Genomic DNA, 12,039 nt, shown 5'->3' with positions numbered 1-12,039 from the left:
AGTGGGTAAATCCATTTTGAATTCAATCTCTTTTTGACAGCATCCCTTTGGATTTAAACAACACTGTTGTTACATGTTTGCCAATGGAAGAAGTGCTCAGAAAGTGACTTTTTGGACACGAATGCCAAAACATTCATGAAATAAAAGGTGCTCAAAATGGACCCATTTTGCAATCCCCGCCATACCATGAGACATCCATGTCTTCATCACTGGAAAATATAAACAGTTGAGTTTGATATCATTTTAAAGCTTACAGACATTTCTGGCGGATGCATCATCGCTGTAGGCTGTGGTCAGGTGTACACTATAGCCAGCAACTGGTAGCCTAGTGGTTAGAGAAGCGAGCCAGAGGGTTGCTGGCATCATCCTAGTTACCATCACCCTTGCACAAGGCCCTAAACCCCCTACAATTGCTCCAGAGGCGCTGCACTGCGGATGACCCATTGCTTCCATTCCCTCGGGGTGTGTTTGTCTCAGGGGGTATGGCGTATGATCATAAAAACACATTTAAGTTCTCTGCAAGTTAATGAACAATAAAGTACATCTTATTTTACAATCCCTCAGGGTCATCATAACAACACTCTGATCTGTAACATATGCCCCATAGTGAGGACTTAGCACGACCCCTCTTTTAGGTCCTGAGTCAATGAAAGATATTGGTTAGGCTGACCACAATGCCTAGCACCATTTATACCTGCTTCTAACATGTGTCCTGATCTTGTCCACATTCCGATTGTGCCCACATTTTCAAACATGTGTCACTTACATCATCCATCTGCTGTGTCTGCATTGTGACCAGATTTCCTGGTCCCTCCCCCGTATGCACATTATTTTACAGATATTCTTTCAAAATAAGATTTAATTTGAAGAAAAATGTATGCCATAAGCCAATGGTGCCACCTGTCAATGATTTTAGAAGGCAATATAATGATGATTTAAATGGTTTCACTGTCCAGATCCTTATATCCAGACACAATGGGTCTCCGACTACCTCTGGAGGTGATCAGGAAATCTGATCACAATCAGATCACAATGTGTCTTTTGATTGTCTACACCCGTCAAACAAATGTGGGTGTAACAGTACAAATTTAGACCGTCCCCTCGCCCATACCCGGGCGCGAACTAGGGACCTTCTGCACACATCAACAGTCACCCTCGAAGCATCGTTACCCATCGCTCCACAAAAGCCGCGGCCCTTGCAGAGCAAGGGGAACTACTACTTCAAGGTCTCAGAGCAAGTGACGTCACTGATTGAAACGCTATTTAGCGCCCACGCTAACTAAGCTAGCCGTTTCACATCCGTTACATGGGCACAATCAGAATGTGAACAAGATCAGGACAAAGGATGCATGCTAGAACCAGTTATAAACAGGGCTAGTGAGAAAAGGATATGATTGACATATGATTGAACCAACATATGATTGAACCAGGATCAACCTCTCCAAAACAAATGCAGAATAAATGACTCTCAGAGAAGGTAAAGCATGCACCTAGGCCACTAGGCTACATTTTATTTTCTAGCAATTGCGTGACTTTGTGTTATCAAAAAGCAAAGGAAAGGAGATAAGCTTGTTCAATTGATCACCTCCTAAACTCCATGTAAAATCCTCTTCAGGTTTTGAGGCAGTTGGGTTGGCTGCAGCCAAGGTTTATTGTGGGATTAAGTCCCTCACTTTCATTTGAAACCATCTAGTGTCAACAAGGACAACTGGGCAGAACAGACAACCCAAACATGACCTTCTGGTTTCTGGAATAGCTAAATGAATTCAGGATAATATTGTGAAGGCGACATGATAATGGATGTTTTTAAAATCCTCCAATCCATATAATTGGCAGCTTTGAACAGGAAGTGACCCGACATCAAACCGAGCAGTTCAAAGAAATTGCCATGCTATTTGTGTTTTCCATTGTTTGAGGTAAGGACGTCTGTCCTGAATTGGCTCATACTGTCTCTGGAGATACAACAACAAGCATCATCAGTCACTCCACGGTCCACGTCACTCTAAAGATTGACGAACCCACGACGCCAAACGAGCAAAAACAGCCTTTGTTTACAACGCAATGAACCAAGATGGCCGCCCCCACACAATCTACTGCTGCTTCCTCCCTTCCTTGTATTACATGACCACCTTGAAAAACTCCAGCCCTCTCACGTAGCCCAATGGTAAGCCATGAAGACAGAGCTGTCATGGAGTATTGTTCACTTGTGTCCTCTCCGGCAGGGTCACATCCATTCCCATCGCCACCACGGTGTTGACGGCTGGCTAAAGAATTCAGAAGGCAGCATGACACCAAAGCAGATGACCAGGTATCTCTTTACCATGTAATTGACAGGTGCGATAGGCCGACATTACAGCTCTATTAAATGACATATAAAAGTTTAATAAGGTTGAATAGGCTGCTGTTAGTGAAACAAGGGGTCATTGTTTATCCCGTAATGGCGCTGGCATGATGTTGGGCACATGGACACGGGCCAAGGCTGTTTGAGGGCGATCAGGTGAGTCGGTTTGGTGAAATAGAACCCGGGGGGGGGGGGGGGGGGGCAAGGTTGGTGATATCTCTGCTGCTGTAACTCATTTACATTAACTGGTTAACCTCAAAACGTTATCAAGGAGAAAACGTTTCAATTGGATATCTGCCGCTTCATTGGCTGCTGCCTCATGTGTCAACATTGTTTTAGAATGTATTGCTAGGTTGCCGGTTCCTTTACTGATTGTTAAAGAGATATAACCATCTAGGTTTATGTGAAAACCCACACCAATGACCAAACATAATTGCCCTCCAGGCCCTGAAGTTCAGATTGCCACACATGACCTATTGTTAGCATCCTCTCTATTAAAGGTCCAATGCAGCTGTTTTTATCTCAATATCAAATCCTTTCTGGGTAACAATTAAGTACCTTACTGTGATTGTTTTAAATTAAAATGGTCAAAAAGAGAAGAAAAAAATGCTTCTTAGCAAAGAACACTTTCTCAATCAATAATTTTGCTAGGACTGTCTGGAGTAGGGAAGGGGAAAACCGAAAAATATCTGTTATTGGTCTATTAACACATTTACGACTTGATGATGTCACCAGGCAGGCCAAAACTACATCCCACCACAACAGGCTGAAATGTCAGGCAGTCATTTCAAATAGCTCTTACACTACAAGGGCATATTTCTGCTCAACCTCATAGTGTGGGAATATACACTACCGTTCAAAAGTTTTGGGTCACTTAGAAATGTCCTTGTTTTTGAAAGATAAGCACATTTAGTTGTCTACACTGTATTTCTGATCAATTTGATGTTATTTTAATAGACAAAAAATGTGATTTTGTTTCAAAAACTAGGACATTTCTAAGTGACCCGAAACTTTTGAATGGTAGTGTATATATACAGTAGCAGTCAAAAGTTTGGACACACCTACTCATTCAAGGGTTTTTCTTTATTTTTACTATTTTCTACATTGTAGAATAATAGTGAAGACATCAAAACTATTGAAGAACACATATGGAAGCATGTAGTAACCCAAAAAGTGTTAAACAAATCAAAATGTATTTTATCTTTGAGATTATTGATGTAATGATGGACTGTCATTTCTCTTTGCCTATTTCAGCTGTTCTTGCCATAAAATGGATTTGGTCTTTTACCAAATAGGGCTATATTCTGTATACCAACCCTACCTTGTCACAACACAACTCATTGGCTCAGACGCAATAAGAAGGAAAGAAATTCCACAAATTACATTTTAATATACAGTTGAAGTCAGAAGTTTACATACACCTTCGCCAAATAGTTTTATTTTATTTTTTTTAATTATTATTATTTATTTTTTTACAATTCCTGACATTTAATCTTAGTAAAAATTCCCTGTCAGGTCAGTTAGGATCACCACTTTATTTTAAGAATGTGAAATGTCAGAATAATAATAGAGAGAATGATTTATTTCAGCTTTTATTTCTTTCATCACATTCCCAGTGGGTCAGAAGTTAACATACACTCAATTAGTATTTGGTAGCATTGCCTTTAAAATGTTTAACTTGGGTCAAACCAGACTTGCGGAGGTCTACAATTTTTTTTCTGAGGTCTTTGCTGATTTCTTTTGATTTTCCCATGATGTCAAGCAAAGAGGCACTGAGTTTGAAGGTAGGCCTTGAAATACATCCACAGGTACACCTCCAATTGACTCATATGATGTCAATTAGCCTATCAGAAGCTTCTAGAGCCATGACATAATTTTCTGGAATTTTCCAAGCTGTTTAAAGGCACAGTCAACTTAGTTTATGTAAACTTCTTACCCACTGGAATTGTGATACAGTGATTTATAAGTGAAAGAATCTGTCTGTAAACAATTGTTGGAAAAATGACTTGTGTCATACACAAAGTAGATGTCCTAACCAACTTGCCAAAATGATAGTTTGTTAACAAGAAATTTTTAATGACTCCAACCGAAGTGTATGTAAACGTCCAACTTCAACTGTATATACACTACCGGTCAACATTTTTAGAACACCTACTCATTCAAGGGTTTTTCTTTATTCTTAGTATTTTCTACATTGTAGAATAATAGTGAAGACAAAAAAAATACCTGTTAATTGAAATGCATTCCAGGTGACTACCTCGTGAAGCTGGTTGAGAGAATGCCAAGAGTGTGCAAAGCTGGCATCAAGGCAATGGGTGGCTACTTTGAAGTATCTCAAATATAAAATATATTTGGATTTGTTTAACAGTTTTTTGGTTACAACATGATTCCATATGTGTTATTTCATAGTTTTGATATCTTCACTCTTATTCTACAACGTAGAAAATAGTAAAAATATAGAAAAACCCTTGAATGAGTAGGTGTTCTAAAACTTTTGACCCGTAGTATATATATATATATATATATATATATATATATATATATATATAAATAAAACACAGGAAAATCACATTTGTGACTGCACTGGACCTTTAACTTCCCTCTGCCCTGCAATAACTCCCTGGATGTTGGCAGTCTCATAAGGTTGCTTCCTCTTTCTCCTGAATACCACCCCACATACAGTACAGTAAAGGGCTAATCATAGAAATCAAATTACTAGAACATTGCCGTGTTCTGGCGGTCTTTAAACTTCCTAGTAATTACATTTCTATAGGGACAAAACTCTTGGCATGCTTCATATGAGACAGTAGTACAGTTTTCTAAAATGTTGGTATCATACATTTTGGTACTGTGGTACCGGTACAACGTGCAACACTACTTTTCCCCACTGAAACAACAGGCAGGCTGTAATAGGGGTGTAACTGGGCCCAGACATCTGACCCCCCTCAGCCCCAACAGTGCACAAGTAGAGCGACCAGGGACCTGGCCGCCCAGCCACCCCTGAGGGTAACCAGAGAACCCTGCCAAGGCCACCTGACATCACATGAAGCTGCCACACAGCCACTGGGACCCACCTATACATATGGGAGAACAAAGACCTAGGGACAATCAGAGCTATTAAGAGACAATTCCGTTGTCTCTGCAGACGTGCTACTAGCGACAACCACTGTGATTATTATTATTTGACCCTGCTGGTCATCTATGAACATTTGAACATCTTGGCCATGTTCTGTTATAATCTCCACCCAGCACAGCCAGAAGAGGAATGGCCAGCCCTCATAGCCTGGTTACTCTCTAGGTTTCTTCCTAGGTTTTGGCCTTTCTAGGGAGTTTTTCCTAGCCACCGTGGTTCTACATCTGCATTGCTTGCTGTTCGGGGTTTTAGGCTGGGTTTCTGTACAGCACTTTGTGACATCAGCTGATGTAAGAAGGGCTTTATAAACAAATTAGATTGATTGGAGAATATAGAACTCTTCTCTCTAATTTTGGCCTCCCCTAGCCTACTATACAGTACTGGGTGTGTGTTTTAGAAGGCACGTAGGCTAATTATTCAGCCTGGCGATGAGCGAAACTGTCCGGAGCCCTTCGTCATCTGATGTCATCCTGAGAGGCTTTGCGGCAGGCAGGCCTATTCATTAATGTCTCCTTTTACCAGCCTCGTCATGGCTGTCCTGACCGCGCCACAATATAGAACATTCCACAACCGCATGGATTAGGCCAGCTGTCTCCTTGGGAATCCCCAGCCATTCCATGTGATCTATTCGAGCTAACACACCCGATTCAACTTGTCAACTAATTATCAAGTCCTTGACTGGTGAATCAGGTCAACTGGTTCAGGGCTACAACAAAACAATGAAATAACTGGGGGTCCCTGAGGAAAGGTTTGGAAACCTCTGGATTAAGTCACTAATCTCCAACCCACCGGCCAGACGCAGTTGTCACACACGGGCTAATGTGGGGGAGGACAGAGGGAGAGAGTGGTGGAGGTAGTAGAGGCAGGGATCAGAAGAAAATGGGGACGTGCATGTGGCTTTTGATGTGTGAGCGAAGTAGACCTATGTGAAACAGACAGATTTAAATACTCTTCAGTCATAACTCTATCCTGGTGCGTGAAAGGGTTAATAAATTGTGCTTGCAGAGAAGAGACTGGGATTCTTCTTCTCAAAACAGAAATCAATGTACAGAGAACAGAACAATTCATTACAGCAGCGAGAGTTGACATCAAACAGACACAGTCAGGCCCATAGAAAAGCACACCAGTGGTATAATCTGCCTTGGTGTATGTGTGTGTGTTGTCCAGCAGACTAGATATCTCTCCGCTTCCCCAGTTACTCAAACATGGGAGGCTGCTAGGCAACCAAGCCACATCACATCAGGCAGAGAGAGAGCGAGAACTGAGAGGGTGGTTAGAAATGGAGAAAGAGGGAGGGAGAGAGAGGTAGAGACAGAGATGGCGAGAGAGAGCGAGAGAGAGAGGATAGAGAGGGTAGGGAGAGAGAGAGAGGGAGGGGGTTGTGAGTTGAGGCAGAAACTGTGCTGGCAGTATTACATAAGATAGCAACTCGAGTCCCACTGCCCATATTAATTTGGTTAGGCACTATGAAGTGATGAAGATTAGTCATAAATGACGAGACAGATGAGGACACAATCCCACAGTGATTTTAAGTCATTGTTTATGATGACAATGATTTAAAAATTAGTTTTAAACAAGACACACAATGAATCATATTATGATTAATACAGTTAGATACAATACTAGCAAATCAGTGATTTCAACACCACACAATGGTGGCTTCAGTAAAACACACACACCGGCTGAAGGATCTCGTTTAACAAGAAGAAAATGGAATGATACTTTAGAAAGGATCCCTGAGAGTGGATGTATGTGGTCTGTATAACAGTGTCACCATAGACTTGTCTATGAATGCATCTGAGAGGTTCTTACGAATGCATAGTCATAGATGTATAGTGTGCTTCCAAATGTATTGGGACAGTGACACGTTTGTTGTTGTTTTTGGCTCTGTACTCCAGCATTGATACAATGACTCTGAGGTTAAAGTTCAGACTGTCAGCTTTCATTTGAGGATATTTTCATCCATATCGGGTGAGCCGTTTAGAAATTACAGCACTTCTTGTACATAGTCCCCCCAAATTCACTTACGCATGTATTAAAATAGTCAAACGTTGAGTATTTGGACCCATATTCCTAGCACACAATGATTACATCAAGCTTGTGTCTCTACAAACTTGGAGGCATTTGCTTTTTGTTAGGGTGTCAGATTATGTTGTGCCCAATAGAAATGAATGGTAAATAATGTATTGTGTCATTTTGGAGTCACTTTTACTGTAAATAAGAATAGAATATGTTTCTAAACACTTCTACATTAATGTGGATGCCACCCTGATTACGGATAATCCTGAATGAATTGTGAATAATGATGAGTGAGAAAGTTAGACGCACAAATATCATATCCCCAAGATATTTGTGCATCTGTAACTTTCTCACTCATCACATCATTATTCACGATTCCTTCAGGACTATCCGTAATCATGGTAGCATCCACATAAATGTAGATGTGTTTAGAAACATATTCTATTCTTATTTACAGTAAAAGTGACTCCAAAATGACACAATACATGATTTACCATTCATTTCTACTGGGCACAACATAATCTGACACACAACCAAAACAAACTGCAAATGCATCCAACAAATGTGTAGAGTCACAAGCTTGATGTAGTCATTGCGTGTTAGGAATATGGGACCAAATACTCAACTTTTTACTACTTTAATAAACATATAGGTGAACTTTTGGTCCACTAAAATGGGGGGGACGGACGACTACATACCAAAAGTTCTGTAATTTCTAAATGGTTCACCCATTTGGATGGAAATACCCTCAAATTAAATCTTATAATCTGCACTTTAACCTCATGGTCATTTCATTTTATTTCCAAAGTGCAGGAGTACAGAGCCAAAACAACAAAAAATGTGTCACTGTACCAATACCTTTGGAGCTCACTGTAGATATGAGGAGAGCAGAGAAGGGAGGAGAGGGGCAAGAGAGAATAGAGCAAAAAGAGTGAGACAGGGCAAGAGAAGATATATTGCACAAATGTGTACGTTTAAATGATCATACGTGTGTGTGCCTGTGCACATGTGTGTATTCATAAACACGCCATACAGTAGTAGCCTCTGTCTGCTCCTCACAGCTCGCGTGGTATAATGGTGAAGGGCCTGATGGGGCAGGAGGCCTCCAGCTCCAGGGCTGTCAGGAAGCAGTCTGGAGCCTGGCTGCTGCCCTGTAACTGCAGGGCCTCCCCCAGGCCGCTCCACGCCTCGTGTGACGTGCTCTCGGCCTGCACCGCGTCCCGCAGCACCTTCTCCCCCAGACCCAGACGCCCACACCGCACCAACAACTGGCCCTGAGGAGGGGAAAGCAAGGGGAGGGGAGGGGGTGAAGAGACAAAAAGTGAGTCTGCGTGGGGGATAAGTCATTGAGAGATTACAGAGAGAGCGAGATCTAGCTTTGACTTTGGACCTAGCGTTGGCAGTATCTAAACCAGATACTAGATATTTGGTGTGTCAGAGATGCCAAGTCCAGCTTTCTGAGATGATGAGATATTGCTAAATTAAAGATCCTGTTTGTACCAACTCTATTTGTACTGACGTGTTGGGTGATTGCAGCCAAAGGCACTCCCAGGAAGGATGAGGCGTGCGTGTGATGAGGATGACTACTCCCGATGTGTGTTTGTATACTGTATGTGTGTGTGTGAGAGGAAGTGTATGTTTTTTGGTGTTTGGTTCAGTGAGTGTATGTTTGTGTGCGTTTGTGGCCGTGTGAGAGGGCAGTAGTGGTCAGTGCGGCGTGACATGTCTCTTTGGAACTTCTCTCTGTTGAGGCACTGTGTGTCTCGAGAGTCTAGCAAGCATAACAGGGTATCACGCAACCGACGTGTGTTCATGTCAACGGCATGAACACACAGAACTACACACCCACACACATGCACACAGCCTCCAGAGCGGGGCTTGCCTGAGGTCAAACAGACAAGTCTTGTTATGCAGGCTCTGATCACAAACTCCAGATTAATTGGGCTGAAACTCAGAGAGCTGTCTCGGGGCTTCTGATGCAACCTCCTTCTGATGTTCTGCTCCCTCCGTCTCTCCGTCTCCAAGCCACTCTCTGCTGTTACTCACATCATATCCCCCCCATATACTGTATATTTCCTCTCTCTGCTGCTGACAAGAACAGAAGAAAAGACAGACAGAGATCTGATGGGGTGCAGACTCGGACACAGTGGAGGATATACAGTGAGGTCTGTATTTATTGGCACCATTGATAAAGATGAGCAAGAAAAGACTGTATAGAGTAAGCAATACAAATACTGAGCTACAGTAATATTGTAAAGATAGGGGTCAAACATGATTGGTGCCCCTGTTTCCATTACTCTTGCACCACCCCATTGCGAGGAGACCATTCCTCTATACAGAATCTTCCCAGATCCTTGAAATCCTTTGTCTGCGGAAGAGTATAAGGGCCAAGCGAAGAAAAACGGGGATGTAGGGGAGAGTGGGGTGAGACATTTTTACATTCAGCATCACTTCATCAAGGGTAATATAGTATTCTTTCTAACAAATATTTCTACATGTATTTCAGGGTGTTGTGTATCCCTGGAAATAAGCAGAATGAATGTATACATTACAGTTTTGAAAACATAGCTTGTCTAAAAAAAGTGGTCTATTGGCACAAATTACCCTGGCTATGGGGTAAGTTAAGACGCGGGACAGGGTAAGTTAAGACGCGGGACAGGGTAAGTTAAGACGCGGGACAGGGTAAGTTAAGACGCGGGACAGGGTAAGTTAAGCTGCGGGACAGGGTAAGTTAAGACGCGGGACAGGGTAAGTTAAGACGCGGGACAGGGTAAGTTCAACCGCAGGACAGGGTAAGTTAAGCCGCCTACAAATTTCTGTACTGAATTCAATATTGCCACTACCTTTTTTAAAACCACGTCTAGCTTTATTTCACAAACACAATCACTTTTTTGTCTTAATAATTTTAAGCATATTTTAACATAGACTTTACACACTTTGTACTTTTTAATACTTTTAACAGAGGCCTGGCCCTGTTGTTACCTCACATCCCAGTGATTATGCCTTGTACTACACCTGGGAAGAAAACACTTACATTTGCTCAACTTGCCATTGGCTCAAACACAGAAGTGGTAAAGAGGTCAATGGAACTCGACCCAAACAATGGAAATGCCTTGGAAACACGTAGGGGACAGATCCCGAATCTCTTCATTACTCTCCAGAAAATGTAACCTACATTTAGTCTATTGTATATATGTGTATTTCACACTATATTGAGGTAAAAATCGGAGTATAATGCTGTATGGATGTCAACCCAATGCATGTTTCTGTCATCTTCACCAATCAACTGCATTAGAGTTAAAAACAACTTAGATTACCACCACCGATTTCTGTATGCTAGCTATGCTACCAGCTGATATGAACGGGAGTTCGGATTTAGCAGTCACTTCTTCTAAACATAAAAAGGAATAACTTCTAAATGTTATGCAGCAAAAACTGCCAGATATATTTAAAAAAAATGGACTTTAGCAACCAACCACATTGTGGGCCCGTTACGATACATCAATCATGAAGGATTTGAAAAATATCCACTTTGCTCAACTTACTCCAAGTCAAACATTTTGACTATATGAGCCCACACAGCTACAAGGATGCACTTTCAAGCTAGGTTTAGGACTTAACATTGACATATTTTTATAGAAATGTGTGTTATTTAGCAGATGCTCTTATCCAGAGCGACTTACAGTTAGTGCATTCATCTTAAGATTGCTAGGAGGGACAACCACATATCTCGGTCAGAAGGAAAGTAAATATTTCCTCAATAAAGTAGCTATCAGCAAAGCCAGTGCTAGTGGTGGGTGGGTGGAGTGGTGCAAGTGTTAGTTGGGGGAGGGGTGCTGTGGGATTATTTAAAATACTCTTTGATGAGGTAGGGTTTCAGATGTTTTTGGAAGATGAGCAGGGATTCTGCTGTCCTAGCTTCATGGGGAAGCTGGTTCCACTATTGGGAAGAGAAGAGATATGACCGGGCTGAGTGGGAGCTGCCCTCCCATAGAGGTGGGAGGGCCAAGTGACCAGAGGTGGCAGAGCGGAGTACTCGGGTTGGGGTATAGGATTTGAGCAAAGCCTGAAGGTAGGGAGGGACAGTTCCTCTTGCTGCTCTGTAGGTAAATATAGGGGCACCACCAAGCAAGCCGCACCATGAAGACCAAGGAGTTCTCCAAACAGGTCAGGGACAAAGTTGTGGAGAAGTACAGATCAGGGTTGGGTTATAAAAAAATATACAAAACTTTCAACATCCCACGGAGCACCATTAAATGCATTATTAAAAAATGGAAAGAATATGGCACCACAACAAACATGCCAAGAGAGGGCCGCCCACCAAAACTCACAGATCAGGCAAGGAGGGCATTAACCAGAGAGGCAACAAAGAGACCAAAGATAACCCTGAAGGAGCTGCAAAGCTCCACAGTGGAGATTGGAGTATATGTCTACAGGACCACATTAAGCCATACACTCCATAGAGCTGGACTTTAAAAGAGTGTCCAGAAAAAAAGACATTGCTTAAAGAAAATAATAAGCAAACACGTTTGGTGTTAGCCAAAAG

The 12,039-nt window shown here is 42.0% G+C and overlaps 1 protein-coding gene across 5 annotated transcripts in view; it reads right to left on the bottom strand.

The window, feature by feature from the left end:
* Positions 1–6,997: 6,997 nt before the first annotated feature.
* The window catches only part of LOC110527046 (tetratricopeptide repeat protein 7A), a 45,799-nt gene continuing 40,757 nt past the window's right edge, over positions 6,998–12,039 (bottom strand). For all 5 annotated transcript variants that reach the window (XM_021608212.3, XM_021608213.3, XM_021608225.3 and 2 more), the window contains one exon: positions 6,998–8,767. In XM_021608212.3, the coding sequence (XP_021463887.1) occupies positions 8,549–8,767 (219 nt within the window). In that variant the 3' untranslated portion in view covers positions 6,998–8,548. The remainder of the gene's footprint in view (positions 8,768–12,039) is intronic.

The sequence above is a fragment of the Oncorhynchus mykiss genome, chromosome 1 (assembly GCF_057628025.1).
Source record: "Oncorhynchus mykiss isolate SJ-2025 chromosome 1, ASM5762802v1, whole genome shotgun sequence".
In the NCBI taxonomy this organism is placed as follows: Eukaryota; Metazoa; Chordata; class Actinopteri; order Salmoniformes; family Salmonidae; genus Oncorhynchus; species Oncorhynchus mykiss.
The sequence above is the reverse complement of the archived record's forward strand: the minus strand, read 5'-3'. Positions and strand labels throughout refer to the sequence as shown.